This window comes from Gymnogyps californianus, chromosome 8 (assembly GCF_018139145.2).
Source record: "Gymnogyps californianus isolate 813 chromosome 8, ASM1813914v2, whole genome shotgun sequence".
NCBI lineage: Eukaryota > Metazoa > Chordata > Aves > Accipitriformes > Cathartidae > Gymnogyps > Gymnogyps californianus.
Window position 1 is genome coordinate 26,079,983 of NC_059478.1, and position 17,484 is coordinate 26,097,466.

Consider the following 17,484-nt stretch of genomic DNA (forward strand, 5'->3'; position numbering starts at 1 on the left):
AGGCATCTGCCCCGGGGGAGGCGGTGAAGGATGCTCCAGGGACCGGGGCAAACGGCCTGGGGGAGGCTGAGTCCACCCAGCCTGGGCTCGGGAGCGGGGCAGCGCTCCGAGCAGAAATGTCCCACGGTCCGGCAGGAGCCAAAGGGTGGGATGCGTCCATCTGAGCCCCGCGGCCGGGTCGGCGTGGGGACATTGCTTCACCAGGGTCCAGGGGGAAGAGCCCTTTCAGCATCCTTTGGTATTGCCTCATGCGTTTGTCTTGGAGGTCTCTCAGCCTGGCCGGGCCGAGAGGTGGCTGCCCGGAGGGTGATGGTCCCTTTTGCAAAGATCTGGAGGTTTCAAAATCTGGCTTTGATTTGAACTGGAGCCAAACGCAATGTTTTGAAATTCTCCTTGTAGGAGAAATCTTGTAGGGGCAGGGGGGGAATAATAAAAAAGCCCAAGATATTTGGGATCGTTTGAAATGGTTCGTTCATAGAAACTGAATTTCTCGCTTCTTCTAAATGAGAATATTGAAAAAAGAGCAAATTTTGCACTTTCTTAAAGATGACTTGTCAGGCCCTAAATGGCCCAGTGTGTTGTGACTGAGAAGAAGATGGTGGGCTTGCCCTGCTCTGAGCCCCCTTCCCCTCCCCTCTCTGGGTCTTCACCCGCAAATGCAGCTTTACTGAAATCGGTGCCGTTTTGGGAGATGCTCCATCTCCCAGCCCAGCATTTTCCAGCAGAAAATGCCTTGAGTCTCCAGCCATTTCAGCTGACTGTGTGTGGCTGCACTCCCTTCTGGGGCAATAAACCCGAAAGGGCGGAGAAAAGCTATTTCCTAGCGCAAGGCATTGGAGGCACCTGGCTGGCAGGGCTAGGATGGGGAGCCACTCCCCAACTCTTGGCAAAGGCTCATTTTGGGCACCTTGACCTTGATGTCCTCTCCTTGGGGCATCCCCGCCGTGGGCCAGGCAGCCCAGGAGCCTGCCAGCCTCCTCCTCCGCCTGCTCGGGAACAAGAAGCCGTGGCGGGTCCCTTATGGCCAGTGCCTGCCATTTGGCTCAGAGACCAGAGAGAAAACAGATTGACCAATGCCTGAAGCGAAGCCTTTAACCCAGCCGTTGGAGACACTACCTCATTTTCAGGAGCAAGCACCCGGCTGGCTGGGAACCGTGCCCCAGGGCAGCATGGGGACAGCTGGGAGAGATGCCACCGTGCCAGGGTGGGCAGCCGTCCACTGTGGCCAAACACGATGCGGACCAAAGGTGTGTGCTGCCTTTCTGGCACCCCCCCGATGTCACAGCATCACCCCATGGACCACTCTGCCCTCAGCATCCTCGAGGTGGGCAGGGCTGTGCCAGCCTTTGCCTGCTGCACCCCAGCCGCACTCTGGTCCATGCTGATGCTCCCATCTCCCAGCCACACTTCTGGACCTTCTTAGCTGGCCAAAAGGGTTATTTCTACTGGGGTTTGCGGGGGGATGACAGCCAGTTCCCCATTTTTGCTAGTACTTGCCCTGGAGAAGTGAGCTGGCAGGTTAGCTCCAGCTGGGCAGGGGGAGCAGAGCAGGGTCAGGGATCCCACGAGATGCTCCAACCCCCATTTTGGGATGAAACCCCACAGTGTGTGGCTAAAACCCAGGGATGCTGCTGGGGGGTTTCAGAATCTCGTTGTTTGGGCAAGCGGCTGCATTGCAGAGAGCTGCTCCCACCAGCAGGATGCACCGGGCAAACCCCAAACCCCTTCTCACCTGGGGCGAGCCCGGCTGCTCTCCCCTGCCTGCCACGGAGGTTTCTGCAGGGACCTGTCACTCGCCTTAAGGATGCTGGCACGGATTGGGGAGAGCAGCCGCAAGCTGTTTCTGTGCAGGGAAGGGGCCACTGCCGGGCGCTGGCCCCAGGCGATCAGCCCCAGGCTCCACCGTGGCCTAATTAGCTCGTTTGCATCATTAGGCATGGGCTTGGGGGGGTGTTCAAAGGGAAGGCTCAGCCAGTTTCAAAGCGAGACTCAAAAACATCTTTACACTCGGAGAGAGGCGTGATGGGGAGACCAGGGGGATTCACACCCTGCTAACAGGGACTGATTGCTGATGGCACCATTTTCCTTGGCACGTTGGCTAGAAATAGCCATTAGCCTGTTGCCCCCATCCTCCTAGAGATGCAGTGGCATCCTCCTGCCCCAGCTCCCCTCCTTCCCCTGGAGCCGCCGTGGTGAGCTGGGCTCCCCGTTAGGCTGAGAGCACAGCCGGGGGGTGCTCCGAGCTGCTCCCCAGCACCAGCTGCACCCCAGCAGCTCGGGGAGGCTTGGCCGGCAGCTGGGGAAGGGTTAACCCTGGAGCCTTCCCAGCCAATTACGGCTGGCCTGACCCCACGGATGCTGCTCTCTCCTTATCAGAGGGAGATGATAACCAGCTATAAGAAGTTAATGATGCTGCAAGATGAGTCAATGCTCTCCCGCTGCTCTCCAGATGTTCCTGTCCCTTCCCCGGGGGAATGACAGAGGGATTCCATCCGTCTGCCGCAAATAGAAGGAAAACACCCCAAAACCCCAACCTCAACCCCATACCAACCCCCTCCAGCACACAATCTGCTCGCTGACCTGCCAGCAGAGCAAGCAAGCAACCAGGGACCAGCAGAGAGCATCCCTTGCCCATCGGGGATGAAAAACAGAAATAAATTTGGGGCTGGGGAAGGGGTGTGCAGGATGACCACCAGCCCAGAGCAAAAAGCAATGGGTGCTCCCAGCCTCCTCCCACCGGGATGTGAGACCCCACATCCCAGGAGAGGCAGAGGGGTGCGGGGGCTTTGGGCTGAGTCAGGCTGGGCAGGAAACACCAGGACCTCTCCCGGCAGCTGCAGCCAGCTGGGGAGGTGTGAGTAAGCCCGGAGTTTCGGTAAACGCGGAGGATGTTTAGCCAAGAGGTGGCGTGGAGGAGGTTGGGGGATTTGGTTTGAAGGAGAGGCTTGCCAGGTCCTGGTAACCTGCTGTCCCCTGCATGTGGCCACAGGTGACAGCTGCACCCACATCCCCGGCCAGTGCATGGGTGATAGGGTGCGGACCCTGCCCAGCACCCACGGCCCCTCTCGCAGCAGGGTGCAGCAGGGAGTCCTACAGGCTAAGCTCGACCTTGGCTGCCAAGTGCTGCCACAGCATGATGCTTTTGGGTGCATGGTCCCTGTGACAGAGGGGCACCCAAACCACCCATACCTGGGGCTGACTTAAATACTGACTTGGGAGTTTCCCTACCCCTTCCAGACCTTTTAGGTTTAACCATCAGCTGGTGCTGCAGGGATGTCCTTGTTGTCCAGTCCTAGGGGCTATACCTTCCCATCTGCACACATGCTGCCTGCACAAGGATCTGTACATCCCCTGGACCCGACCAGGCATTTGAGGCTCCTGGGCATCCCATAGTGGGGATTTACTGGGGAACTGTGCACCGAATCAGGGAATATTTCCCCAGCTTTGATTCAGCACCATTGTAACATCTCTCAGCCAGCCTGCTGGTACCTTGTGCTGGGGACTTGGCAGCTGCCAGGACACCCCCTGCCCATGCACAGGAGCTCCTGGCAGCCCCAAACACCATCCTAGCTGGATTTCACCTCGGCATACCCCCGGCTTGCACTCAGCCAGGGCAGGGGTGCTGGGACCCCCCCTTTCAAGGGTGCCCAGTGAGGCTGCCTTCCCCCACCTCAGCTTCCCAAGGGCAGTTCCCTTCCTCAGTTTCCCCAGCAGCTACGGGAGGGGATGGCAAAAGCTCACCCCCAATTCACCCCGATGGGTCTGGCAGGGACGTCTGCGCCGTTGCCGTTTATTTACCCTTCTTTCGTCACCACCAAATATAAGAGATGAGATCATGCCTCTTGCCAGGCTCTGATGACGCGAGGTTTATTTCTACCGCAGGTATAAATAAAAAGCAGCGTGGCAGGCACCGGGGCACCTTGTGTTCGGCAGTAAAGTCATTGTGGTGGGGTTAATAGCTTGGCCAGAGGAAACCAGAGCCCTCGGGGGCCTCCAACCCCCTCTGGCATCCCAGGGATGAGGACGGGGATGCGCTCCCTCCCTGGGCATCCACGTTGTGATGATGTGGGAAGCGGTGTGGGGCCCGCGAGGCTGCTCTTCACTCCAGCCCAGCCCTTTCTGCCCGGCAGCAGCTCCCGGCAGCCCCGGTGAGGCCCCGGGGCCCACCACCGCTTGCTAATCCCCACTGAGCCCTGACCTAATTCCGGGGCACGTGAGCGTGTCTCCAGGCAGACTACTCAGCGCCGGGGCCCAAGATCAAAGCGGGCAGGATGGCAGCGCAGGCACGGCACGCCTGGAGACACCGGCTCCAATCCGCCTCACGCTGCTGCCGGATTCGCCCCGGCACCCCAGGGTGCAGGCAGCTCCTGCCTGGCCCTGCCAGCGGCGGAGGCTTTTCCCAGTGCTACCTGGGGAAGGCTCATGGTGTTTGCGTCTGCCGATGGAGCCCAGAGCCCAGATCGGGGCATGGGGTATCCAGAATCTGGGAGGTTTCAGTGCTGGATGGGTTCAGTCCCATCCGAGCCATACGGGGCACCCAGGGAGGCATGGAGTGGGGGGGTCTGCGGGGTCTCTGCACCCCGTCCCCCACCAGGGAGGAGTGAGGAGGATGCAGACCACCCCTCACCAGTGGTGGCAAAGTGCTGCCCGACCACTTCACGCAGGACTTTGCAGCCATCCCCATGCCAAGCCTCCTCCAGCTTGGGTCCCTCAGCTCCGAAGGGGTCCAGCACCCACCAGCCCACCCACGGCTCCGCTGCCACCGGCCAGAGAAGGTCCCATGTTTCCAGGTTCAGTGGCAGCCATGAGAAGGCTGCCTGGAACATCTCAGGGAGAGAGGAGTGCGGGCAGGACCCTGAGCAAGCATGGGGTGAGAGGACATCACGCCCGGGTGCCGGAGGGGCTTGTACACCCCATGTCAGCAGGCACCAGGGATTTTGCAGGTGATTTGCCCCATCCCCTGTGCTCAAAACAGCCCCTGAGCCACACACAGGGGACAGCAGGAGTGCTGGGGGCTGGAAACCCTCAGGGTCAGTGTGTGGCCCCTGGCACGATGGGCACGGAGATGCCCCCAGGTCCTGAAGCAGCCCCACAGCCGGGGAGCTTTCTGTCTTTGCTTTCTCTTTTTTTTTACCCTATAAATAATTTTTCTTGCATCATCTAACATGGAAATACCAAGTTTGGTGCACAGGCTCTAGCCAGCGGTCAGACGCCACCATCCTGCAGGATGACACCAGCGCTAGGACAGGGGACAGGGACAGCCCCAGCCCAGGCTGTACAGCCACGTGGAGCCACGCTGCATCCAAGCTCGCCATGCCTGATGCTGCCATGGCCCCATGAGGATGGGAAACCTGGGAATGCTTCATCCCAAAGCCTGGGTGATGTTCGGCTTGGGGGCTGCCCTGTCAGGCTAGGTCCCCCACGGGTAAGGGCTCTGAAAGGGCCAGGGACGGGGAAAGAGTTCGATCAGCACAAGTCAGATGGGTGCCTGCGCTGTCCGGCCCCAGGGGCACGATGCCCGCAGGCTCCCCAGGACAGCCAGGACTGCTCTGACCTGCGTGGCTCCTTGTCCCCAGAGAAACCTCCTCCTCCCCACCAAAAGTTCATATGCTCTTTCAGTGTAGAAAACACCCTGTTTTCTCTGACATGTTAAGATTTGGGAGTTAGAAAACCAACATTAAACTTTTCCAGCCCCTGCTCCTTTTTTCTTGCACTCTCTAGCAGTTTTCCTCCCACCACTGCCAAACACCAGTGTGATTTGGGTATTTGCAGGGAAGCTGAAACCCCTGGTGGGAACCCAGTTTTCCCCCCAACTGAGATGCAGTTCGCTTCCAGCCACCGCCAGCCCCAGCTCCAATTTCTCCCCGTTCCCCAAGATGGAGCTTGACTTTTGCAGGCGGGCTGCTGGCAGAGATGCGGTACAGGAGGGATGGACCATCAGGAGTGTGGAAGGAAGAGGAACGCGACCCTCGCCTCTGCTGTCTTGCGCATGGGGCATGCAAACTCCCATTTTTTGGCAGGGACGTTTTACTCCACCAAATGCAATGAAAGGGCCTGCATGGGAGCCAAAGCAGAGATGCTCTCCTGCCCTCCCCAGCCCAGTTTGGGCTCCAGCAGGGCCCTGGGAAAGCACCGCTGGGTCTCTGGTCCGCAGGAGGCTGCAGGGGGAGCAGGCTGCCAAGCCTGGGCTCTGCCGGGATGCTTGGCCCTGGCAGGAACATCGTCCCCATCCTGTTTGCAGAACATCCCTCTGGCGGGGCTGAGCATCAGCCCCTTCAGCTGAGAGATAGCAAACGCGTGACATGTCCTACCCGCTCCAGCCAGCTCCGGGGAGCTCCGGCTTTGCCTAGCTCATTGTTGCCGAGCACACGGGGCAGCCCCCTGAGCTGCCAAACAAAAGAGCTTATTTAGGTCCTAGAGGAGATGGCGAGGCTTGGGAGCATCAAGTCACTCAGGGCTGTTGGGGATTTTTCAGGGCTTTCAAATGGTTTGAAAACCATGATGGCATTTCCCTGCCCGGTGCTGGGTCCTGCAGTGGGAGATGAAAACCTGGATGGACCCAGCAGCTGCTCAGAGCTCCAGCCCAGGCTCCGGCAAAGCCAGCGGATTTTGCCCCTGGGCTGGGGGAGTCTCCTGAGGCTGGGCAGGATTTCGGTAGTGACCGCTGCCGTGCTGCCAAGGAGCCCTGTGCCTGCCGGGGATGCTGCACCCGCTGTGCGGGGAGGACGGAGGACCCGTAACTCCTGCGTGCTCAGAAAGAAAAGCATCCTTCTCATGCTGTTGTTGCTGCCCCTGCCCAGCCCAGGCATCAATGCCCAGGGCAGCCGGGGCCGCGGGGATTGCTCTCCGGATGCCTTCACCTCCTCTGGAGATCAGCTGGGAAATCTGGGCCGGGAGACAAGGCCGTGCGAAAGGGCACCCCGCTGCTCCTGCCTTCCCCAGACTGCAGCAGGGGCTTCCCCAAGGGGAGGAGAGCGGGGTGGTGGGGTGCACTGTGCCCCCCATCATCCCCGGGGGAGCAGAGCCCTCCTCGGGCAGCAGGGACGGAGCAGCCCCGGGACACCCAGCATCTCCTCTCCTGCATCCCTTCCTTCTCCGCGGCCTCGTCCCCCGCCCGGCGGGAACTCGGCTCCCGGTGCGCGGGGAAGCGATGAGGTCATGTTGCTTAATATAGCGATTTCATCACAGCCCTTCTCCCCAGCAACACGGCCCGGCTGCCGCCGGCTCCCGGCGCTGGCAGAGCCGCCGCCGCCCCCCCCCCCGCCCCCGCCGTGCCCCGGCCGGCAGCTCCCGCGATGCGGGGCCCAAGGGCAGGCGGGGGGGGGACGCGGGGCCAGAACCGGACTGTGCGGGGCTGGACCGTGCCTGGTGCCACAGTGCCGCCCTCTGGGCACCGCGGCCAGGAGGATGGAGATGCTCGACGCAGCCCCCCGCCCCCCCGCCCCAGATTTGAGCGGCACACTGGATCCATCACGTCCTCAACGCCCCCGTGCCATCCCAGCCATGAATTTAGGAGCAGGGGTGGGGAGATGGTTTTTCCCTCCTCCCCACCCTGCTCATGCCCTCCCAGTCCTGCAAAACGCTTCCCATTCTCCTAAAAAATGAGCTTTTTCTTCCCTTTTTCTTTTTCCCTACCGCACCCACAAAAGGCTTTCTCAAACAGAAACTCTAGAGGGTTGCAAAATGAAATATTTTTCTGCCTAAAAAAAATATAGAGCTTCTAGCAAAGCACCCCAGCCCCGCACCTGCATCCCTCTTGGCAGCATCACATTGGGGTATCGGGCAAGCGGAGGGGGGCTTGCATGCAGGCAGGGCCTTACAGAGCTGTAATTAGGGCCATAACGAGGTTGGAGCCCGTAACTGATCCCCACTGTGCCTGGGTAGCATGGCTCGCCTGGCAGCATCACCTCCACAGCCCCCTTCCTTCCTGGGGATACGGGGCAGGACGCGGCTCTGGGACTTACCTGCCAGAAGAGCTTGCTTCAGCTCCGCATCCCCCAGCGCACCGGGGGCAGATCTGTAGAGCACCTCGCTGTCGAGACCTGGGGAGCAGCCAGGAGAGAGGGGTTAGTCCTGAGCCCCAAATCCTCCCTCCGACGCGATGGAAGCGGGCAGGGACTGAGACCACCAAGCTCCCTCACCCTGCCCACACTGCATGGGTACCAGGGTGTGTGAGGAGAGGTTTGGCTCTAGCGATGCTCTCAGGGCATCTCCGAACGCGGGCAGAGTGAGTGGTCGTGCGCATGCACCCATGTACGCCCTGCGGACAGACACCATGGCTGCCTGTACCTTGTTTTTCCAGCGCCTCGATGAGCCTGGCCACGGTCGGCAGCGCCTGCTCGGGGAGGGTGGGGTGCTCGGTGAGCTCTGCCTGCCCGGGGAGCCCTGTGATGGAAAGATGGGGAGAAGGGGCTTGGAAATTTCTGCCTGAGGGAATTCCAGCTTCTTTCCTCAGCTGCCCCAGGGCAGAATAAAGCTGCTGCTTTGGCACAGCCACAACCAACACTTCTGCTCATGCCTGTCCAATTCTGGAGAACTTCTCCCTTCTTTTATCCTCTTTTTACTGTAAGACTCACCGTCGGGGGCTCACCCGCTTGCTGAGATGCAAAGACCTGCTTGGGCATGCACCCTGCCCGCGGAGAGCATCCTGCCCTGACCGTGGAGACCCTTCAGGCCAAAACCCCTTCCCCGCCTCTCCTCCCATGGCACCGAGACTGCCCCCTCTCATCACCCACAGCCCTTAGTGGCACCAGGCAGGAGCTGGGGGGCCAGATCCATACCCGGCATGGACATGGCTCCTTGCAGCTCTCACCCACTTGGATTCTCTGGTGTCTACAACAGGGTTGAGCACAAGCCCAGGGAGGTCTCAGCCACCCCCTTGGCTGGTGCAGACCTCCCCCAGCCCTTGAGGAGCCCTTCAGCCAAACATGGGTCAGGCTTCCCACGGCACAAATCCCTAGGTGCTGCTGGCTCCTGGGTTTTATACCAAGGACACCTCACCCCAGACCCTGCCAGAGAGGAGCAAATCCCCTGGCAGGCATGAAAGCAGCTCTCCTTACCCCAGGGCACGCTGTATTCATCCATCCTTCCATCACTCGCTCCCTCCCTCCCTCCCTTCTTATCACCCCAGCTGATAAACCCTTCCTGTGCAGGTTATACCTGATGGAGGCCCTGGCAATGCAGTGCTGGGCTTTCCCTCCACAGTCTCTTGTTAGTGGCCTTGAGCCCCTGCGGGAAGGCAGCGGGCAGGGGCAGGGGACAGGCAGGAGCAGGCAGGGCAGGGGGCTGGCACGGGCTGCCACCGGCCACAGCACATCAGAGCTGTGTGCAACAGCCGGGGCACGGATGGCATCTGGACAGGATGATGTGTCAAGAGCTCGTCTGCCTGTTTTATGTGGTGAGCGGATCTGTTCTGGTGGAAATATGTTTAAAAAAATTATAGCAAATTAAATAAAGCCTGAGTGTGACTTTCCCCCCCAGCAAGGTGCACTCCAGCTCGGTCAACTCCAGCATTAGGTTCATTCTGTCTTTGGTTTTTGCTGCCTGGCAGAAGGCAGGGAGCTCACGTGTGAAGCCAATAAACCCATAATGGTTATAAGGAATGAAAAAGAAAAAAAAGGGGGCTGTGGACAGGGTCACGATGCCTTTGACCTTTTGCAAAAACAGAACTTGGCTGCAACGGCTGGATCTGGGCTCTCATCTTTGCCACGGTGATGCCCTGGTGCTCCCTGGAGAGCGAGGAGGGACGCAAACCTCCTGCTCGTAGGTGGCTGATCCGGTCCCCAGGCACGGCTGTGACCCCCGAGCCTGGCAACAGGGTCCCCTCCACAGCCTGATGGGGATGTGTGGGTGCATCGGGTGGGAATGGGGAAGATCTCAGGGTTTGAACCAAAGCAGGTGGTTGGGAGCCCATGGAAAATGTCCCCACCGTGCAGGTGGTTTTTTAATTAGGGAAAACTGGGTTTTGGCCTCCAAGGCGTTGGCTTGGGGAAAGGCAGCAATGGCAGAAAATAACCGTCTGTTTCTCCTTGCTGGAAACAGCAGGAATAGCCCCAAGCTCAGGTTGGATCTTTAGCCCATCCTCTCCCCGCAGGGTGCCAGGCTGGACCCCAGCATCCTGACGCACCACTTGGCTCCGACCCTGGGTGAAGCGGAGGTGATGCTTTGCAGCAGTGATGCCGCCCAGGACAACCAGGCAGGGCCAAAACAGCCGCCGAGCTCCTGGGAAGTCCCTCGGGAACTCAGATCCACTGCAGAACCATTTTTAGGATATTATTTAATTAAAAAAAGACCATTCCTCCCTGCAGAGCCAGCCCTGGCTCCGGGGCACGGCTGGGAAACGCAGTGTCTCTCTCCCATTCAGGGCTCCCCGCAGGGCTTCACCCTGCTCAGGGTCCCCAGGGTCCCCAGCCAGCACCAGGGCTCAGTGGGCACCGAGGGCACACAGGGCAGTACGCTGCTGTCGCAGAAAAATAAGCACTTGGGCCAGCCAAAACAAATGTCCCTCAAAACCTCCATCTGGGAGTGGAAACAGTACGGGAAGAATTTTCCAAAAAAAAAGAAAAAAAAAAAAATCCCTTCTCTTCCAAGAGCACGTTGGAGATTTTTACTCTAAGGGAAATCCCGCCAGCCGGGAGGTTTGGGTTTAAACCGACATAAAATGGTACATGCTGCTCCGCTGCTGCAGAAAGACATGGTCGTGGGCCATGACTCTCCCCTGCCAAGGTGCCTGCACACCCCGGCATTGCCCCAGGAAAGGCACCCCATGTAAGGGCACCCCACGGCACAGCACTGGGGAGGCAGCACCCAACGTCCCCCTGGACAGTGGGGCTGGACAGAAGGCCATGGCCAGAGCATGTCCTGCAGATGGCAGCACCCTCCCCAATTTACCCCCAAAGCCTGGTTTTAGTGGGTTTTTCCCTATTAAAAAAACCCTCAATTTTACATTTTTTAAAATTTTCAGTTGTTATCCTCTCACCCAAGCACACGGAGGGCTGGGGCTCCTGCGCCGAGACCTTCCACACGGGCCAGGCTCTCCAGCCAGGCTGCGCTTGCTGCTGGGGACGTGCCTCTGTCTGTGGGGCATCGCCACGTCCCCGGCACCTGCAGGCAGGGGTCCCTGGGCACCTCTCCCAGCCCCTCGGAGAGGAGCCCATACCAGGTGTGAGGCAATGGTGATGGGCAGCGAGGGCAGAAGCAAGAGGGTGGCTTCACGCTTCTCCCTGGTGAATGGGGCTGGAGAGCCCTTGAGCCTGCTCCTGTCAGACTCGAGTTGTCCACGCTACAGCACTGCGTTTGCTAGGGCTCTGCCTGCCAAACAGCCAGGGGCAGAGGGCTCCTCACGCACCGGTGAGCTTGACTGGGAAGGGGGCTCAAACCCCTTGTCTGGCAGGGTAAGCACCCCCAAAAAGTGGCCTCCTCCCTCCTGCAAAGGCAGCACATAGCTGCTTACCGATCCTCACCAGCGCTGCTGGGACTGTGGCTGCCTTGGTGCACTCAGAGCATCGGTTGGGGAGGAGCAGCCATGTTTTGGTGAGGGGAGGCAGAAGGGGGTCCCAGCGTCCTTCTCATGCTGTTGTAGGGGCTGAGTGGCAGGATCCGCATGGCAACCCAACGTGTGGTGGTGGATGGTGTTGGGGGAAGGAGTTGCCCCGTGCCAGCTGAGTCCTGCCGTGCTCAGCACAGGGGCCAGGTGGTCCCCACCCTCTTAAATCACGGTGGCAAGGGGGCCTTGAACCATATTTTGGAGGGAGACGGACTCCTCATCAGTGGGTGTCCCTCTAAACTTGGGACCAAGGTACCTCTGATGCCTAGCTAGCCCAGGATGGAAACAGCCTCTCTGGCTACCACATCTGTGCCTTGGTCCCAAACTGGGCAAGGAGGGTGCCCGAGGTGCCGGGCCAGCAGCCAGGCAGGTTTTGGGCAGCTGCGGCTAAAGGTGGTGCCGCCTCCCAACCCCAGGCCCACACGGACAGCCATTTCTCCTCCATCACATCCTGGAGAAGGAGGGCACCACAGCTTTGGCCGGGGTCGCCGCACCGTGCCTGGCTGGAAGGGAGGTTTCTTACTTTGCTTTTTTTTTTTTTAGCTAGGTTACATTATGCAACTGCTGTGAAATCCCTCCCAGCCCCAATGCACTTGGCCACAGCAAGTGGTGAGGGCAGATCCGGCCGCACGAGCTCGGCAGATCCCAGCCGAGAAACGGCCGGAGGCCCCCATGCCAGGAAGGGCCCTGCCGAATATCCTCCCCAGCACTGTGCTGCAGCCCCCGGGGATGGAGGAGCCCCGCAGGGACCAACCCCACCACCTGCCAAGATCGTCCCCTGTCCCAGCCTGCACAAAGTGACAGTGAGGCCGGGAGCTGGCCGGGGGCCAGCGCTCTCCTGGGCACCGAAAGCAGCCGGAATCGGGTGCCGCAGTGGTGGGGAGAAGAGCAGTTGGAAAAAAAGGTCCCTGAGGACCACCATGGGACTTTCTGCTCCTCCCTGAGGGGCCAAGAGGATCCTGCATCTTCTCCTGTGCTCTCACAGACATGGACCCCCTTGGACACCGCATGCCAGCACAGCAGCCAGCCTGGGATGCTGGCAAGGAGTAATCCCTGCAGTGTGTTTGCCTGGGGGGGGGAGCGATACCCTGGTCACCCCCTGCCCCTCCTGCGGCTGCCTTGATGCACCAGGGCAGATAATTCCTGGGGCAGCTCCTCCTTCTGGGGCTGGATCCCCATCCCGAGGGTGGATCCCCACCAAGCCACCCCAAATACGAGCATCCACCTGGGCTCCACGCCACCCTCGCCATCTTGCAGGGGACACCCACTCGTAAGCTCCCACCTTCCTGCTCCCTCAGCACTCACCCCAGGGTGTGGGGGTCCCGGTGGGTGGCGGGGGCAAGGGCCGTGGCCTGGCCTTGGCGGTGGTGACGATGCGCGCGGGACCCAGGTACTCCACGTAGGTGCCGGGGAAGTCACCTCGCTCCTTGGTGCGCTCGTTAAGGCCATGGAGCCAACCCTGGGGGCTGCGCTCGTCCCCGTCCTTGTAGTCGGGGCCGCTGAGCAGCCCGGCCCTGCTGACTGTCAGCACATCCCCGGGGCACAGCTCCAGGTCCTCCTCCCGGTCCTTCTGGTACTCGTAGAGAGCCCGGTACTGCAGCCCGTCCGAGGAGGCCATGGTGATGGCGTGGTGTGGGTCACGCTGCCTGAATCCAGCTGGGCATCGGCAGCCTGGAGTGCCCGCACGGGGCACGTATGGCCGGGCTGGGGCAATGCGGCAGGGATGGGAGCGCTCCCTTCCCTGTGCACGCAGAATAAAAATCTCAGTGTTGGAAAATCCCCGCGTTGGAGAGCGGCTCCTGACCCCTCCAGCCCCGAAATCGCTGCGGAACCACACCGGTGCCCGGGGCTCAGCAGGGTTGGCTCAGGTGTGGGTAGGGAGCCTTTTCATCACTGGGGCAAACAGAGGGGAGCAAATGAGTCTAATTGGGGTGCTGGGTACAAACGTGCCATCCTCTTCTCAGCCTGGTCTCATCCGCACAGCGCTGGGGACCTCCCTCTCTCTGTCAGAGATGAAAGGCAGCACATTAGCGACCAAACCGCTGTCTCAACCCCAACCCCACTGCCCCGTCCCCCCATCCCAGCCTCCTGACACCGGGGAGAGCCCAGTGGCTCGCTCAGCTCCGGCTTCCCGGGGAGCTCCCGCCAGCAAGGCTCGGCTGCTGCACGCAAGGAAAGTACCGGCAAGAGTCTGGAAAGTAGGGCAAGAGATCACGCCACGGGCTTTTAAAATAGATGTATGTGCTGAGAAACCGCCTGCCGCACGCAGCTCCCCTCCGGCAGCTCCAGCCTGGCATTGCTGCACGGAGCTGGCGGATGAAGACGAAGGATTTTCAGGTGGTTTTAGGTTTGGTTTTTTTTTCCTTTCTTCTTTTTTTTTTTTTTTTTTTGATGCATTTTTAAATATTCCTCCGAGAAAGACATCTTCCCCGGGGGAAAGGCTGTGCTGCTGCCGACCCACTGCCCCCCAGCTTCCCGCAGGACCCCGCGGAAGAGGGATGGAGGGATGGATGGATGGATGGATCACGAGGAGCAGCCGCGGGACCGTCCGTCTGTCCATCCATCCACCAGCCTCCCACAGCCCTCCCGCTGCCCCTCCAGCCTTACCGGGCCCGGCGGCTCAGCCGGTGGGAGCGGAGAACGGGAGCGGAGCGGAGCCGGCCCGGCCGCCCCGGCCCCGCCGAGCCGCGCTCCGGCGGTGATGTCAGCGTCCCTCCTCCTCCTCCTCCTCCTCCCCGATAGCCGGGCGCCCCCCCTCGCCCCCCCCCCGCCGCGCTGCGGCGGGGGGGGGGCGAGGGGGGGCGCCCGGCTATCGGGGAGGGGGGAATTGTAGGAGTAGGTGGATGATTTCATCCCCAGATGCAGCATCCCTGCTCCCAAATCGCCTCCTCTGTGGGTTGGAGAGCCTCCATCCATCCTTAGGGATGCTAAAGGACAGGGGAGAACCAGCACCCCATGAACCCCATCCCCCCCATACCAGCCAGCTCACCCTGCCCCAGCACCCAGCCCACCCACAGAGGACCCCATCCCTTAGCCAGGCTAGAAAACACGCACAGGACAGGCAGGAGCTGCCATGGAGAATCCCAGCCTGGGGATGCTCCAGTTCCTCACTCTCCTCCTGAGCATTTGCCCAGAAATGTCCCCCGGACCCGGGGTAAGGGCTGGGCACCCCATAAAACAGTGCAGGGCGGTGCTGCAAGAGCTCCCGCATGCAGCAAGGCTCCTTAAAAATTAACAAGGCAGCAGTTAAAATATAGTGGGGCAGAACTCGGAGGGGGCTGGCAGGGCTCATATGGAAGGGGCCAAGCTCGACCGCAGCGGGGACACCCACATCGCCAGCCTGTGGCAACAGCAGTGCTGTTGCATGCAACAAGAGCATCAGTTCTCAGCTCACTTCCAGCCGGGGGACACCCACGCTGGGGGTACCTCTGCCCTGAGGTGGTTCGTGTCTCAGCGAGCCTCAGCAGATCCAGTTACACTGGGGCATGGGCGAGCTGTCCCAATATTTGATTGTTCGTGAGGCACAAAGATGTTGATGTGATGTTCCCAGAGGTGCAGAGGCTTGGGGTTTTTTTTAAGTCCTTGCTTCTCACACTGACTTCTCTGAACTGGCAGTTGCTTTTTGTCTTTGCTGCAGGTTGGGCATCCTAAAAATAGATGGTACCTAAAACATGGGCTCTGGGAAATGCATGCTGGCTAAATCCGGGCCAGCGCTGGAGCAGTGCAGGCATGGCACGAGGTCCAAGGGGGCACCCCAGGTGCTGGGGAAGGGCTGGAAAACTGAGGCAACCGAGGCACAGAGGCCAGCAGAGCAATGCAGGAGATGTACGGCCCTTCTCATCCATAATTTCAGCAAACTCTCCCCTCCTTTCCCTGCAGCATATGGCCTGACCATGCAGGGCAGCAGCATCCTGGGGGATTTCACCGCAGCAGCATTTCCCTGGGCAGCACGCAGCCGCTGCTGCCCCGCTCCCCAGCCCAGATCCAGCCCAGCTGCTGGCCTTTGGGGACCAAAAGGGCTTTTTCTCTCCCTCGTCCCACTTCTGCTGGCACTGTGCTGCTGCTGCAGCTGCCGGGACAGAGTCAGAGCTGGCTGCAAACAGCCAAACGCTGCCCTGCCCTGAGTTTTGCTTCCCTGCCTGGGGCTGCCCCAGTCGCGTCCCCTGTGCCCCATTGGGGACGAAGGGGCTTTGCCGTGTGCCTAAAGCCCTGCTTGGTCTCCCCAGCCTGTCCCACGGGGGCTGTCATTCCAAACGGGGCTGGGCATGGTGCCAGTGCTCTAGGGGCTGCCTGGGGAAAGGCGAGGAGGTGTTTTCCTCCTGAGAGAGGATTACAGCTGGGGAGGCTGGTGGGTACATCACCATCTGATATTACCACCTATCCTATCCTAGGATCAATCCTATATACAGGCCAGGAATTAACACAGTCCCAGGGCTCTGGTGCAGGGGAACACCCTGCCATGACACCCACCATCTCCCCTTCCCAGGCTGCTGAGTGGGATCCCTCCTTCCCAGCAGTGGACATCTTTCCCTCCTGATGCACCTCAGGGTCCCCAAACCCAAAGGCACCAGCTCCTGCTGGAGCCAAGTCCCATTGCCCCTGGCCCAGATAGGGCTGAGCATCACCCCATCCCTCCCCAGCACGGCCGGCTCCTGTCCCAGGGCCCCTCCTTGTTGCTTGCCTCCAGACATCCCCTAGCCCTCAGAGCACCCCTTACCCCCCAACTCCAGCTACATTGCAGCTCCAAAACTCATTCCCAAAACTCCCCCACCTTGGGCTGCCCCTCACCCTGTGTCACCCCTACACTGTTAATTTAAACCTACACCTCACTCCAGCCCAGAGGTGGATGCATCCCCCAGGGCATGCAGAGAGCCTGCAGAGAGCACCCTATGAAGACATAAAAGGTGCTTCAGCTCTTCACTACTATTTATTGAGCAAGCAGAGGAGCTGCCTGTCAGGCCCTGATTAGCTACAGATCCTTCCTTTTTTGCTTAATGAGCAGCACTCATTGCAATGAGAGCTTTGCCTTTGACTTGACTGGCCTTTGCTTTTCTGCGGGGTGTGCAGGAGGAGGCATCCTTGCACCCCACATTCCCCTTCAAGCCCCCCTTTGCTCACTGTCTGTACAGCCTGGGATGGGATATGGGGTGGGAGAGCGACACGTCTCCTTGCTGGCCTCCCCAGGCCCTGCTGCAAGCCCCTCTCCTCTCCTGGCTGGAGGGACAGCCCTTGGTGGGAGCATCTCCAGGGGATGCTCAGCAGGCACTGGCCTCGGCTGCCTGTCCCGGCCTTCCCAAAGTGACAGGGGCAGCCTCGCTGCTCCCTGCTTTGCTTCAGGGATTGTCCAGTGCCATCCCAGCTGGCCCTGAGATGTGCTGGCCACACTCATGGCATGCTTCCTGGCAGTGGCCAGGGGAAGTTAGCCACACATCTTTGAGTAAATAGAGCATAAATAGAGTTGTTAACGTGCCCAGCTGGAGTAAGTGAGGCTGTGAAACCAGGCTGAGCCCTTCCCAGCTGCAGAAATCAGAGAGAAACGATGTTTGATTTCCACTGACATTTTGGAGTTGGCTTTTTTGGTTTCATCTCTGTTTCCCCCCTTTGGAGGGGGCCACGCTTTGCTTTCTGTTCTCTTTAGGAGCAGGAAAACTCCCTCTTGGTTTTCTCCCAGGGTGCCCAGGAGTAAGCTCTGGCCCCTGTGGGTTTTGGTTTAGGAAGAGCCAAGCGCTTCTTCAAACAACTTCCCAGTGTGGCGCCTGCGGGCAGCCGGGAGCCGCTCGCTCCTACAGCCATGCTCTGCCACCGCTGCCGAGCTGCCTGGCTGGGCTGGGAGTACCCCCCACCTGGGGAGGGAGATGCTAGAAAAAACCCGAGGAACATAAGGAAAGGCTCGGGGCACTGCCCAGGGCTGGCACTGGGGATCTTTCCCGTGCCTCTCT

At 60.1% G+C, this 17,484-nt stretch overlaps 1 protein-coding gene across 2 annotated transcripts in view; it reads right to left on the reverse strand.

The window, feature by feature from the left end:
• Positions 1-14,671, reverse strand: part of PIK3R3 (phosphoinositide-3-kinase regulatory subunit 3) — a 77,250-nt gene extending 62,579 nt beyond the window's left edge. Inside the window, exons 1-4 of one of the 2 annotated variants that reach the window (XM_050900622.1) lie at positions 14,600-14,671; positions 12,851-13,286; positions 8,290-8,385; positions 7,965-8,042 (exon numbers count right to left, since the gene is read on the reverse strand). In XM_050900622.1, the coding sequence (XP_050756579.1) occupies positions 7,965-8,042; positions 8,290-8,385; positions 12,851-13,286; positions 14,600-14,671 (682 nt within the window). Of the gene's footprint in view, positions 1-7,964; positions 8,043-8,289; positions 8,386-9,000; positions 9,009-12,846; positions 13,287-14,599 lie in introns of those variants that run through there. The other variant, XM_050900624.1, reaches the window with a different exon arrangement.
• Between the last annotated feature and the right edge of the window lie 2,813 nt (positions 14,672-17,484).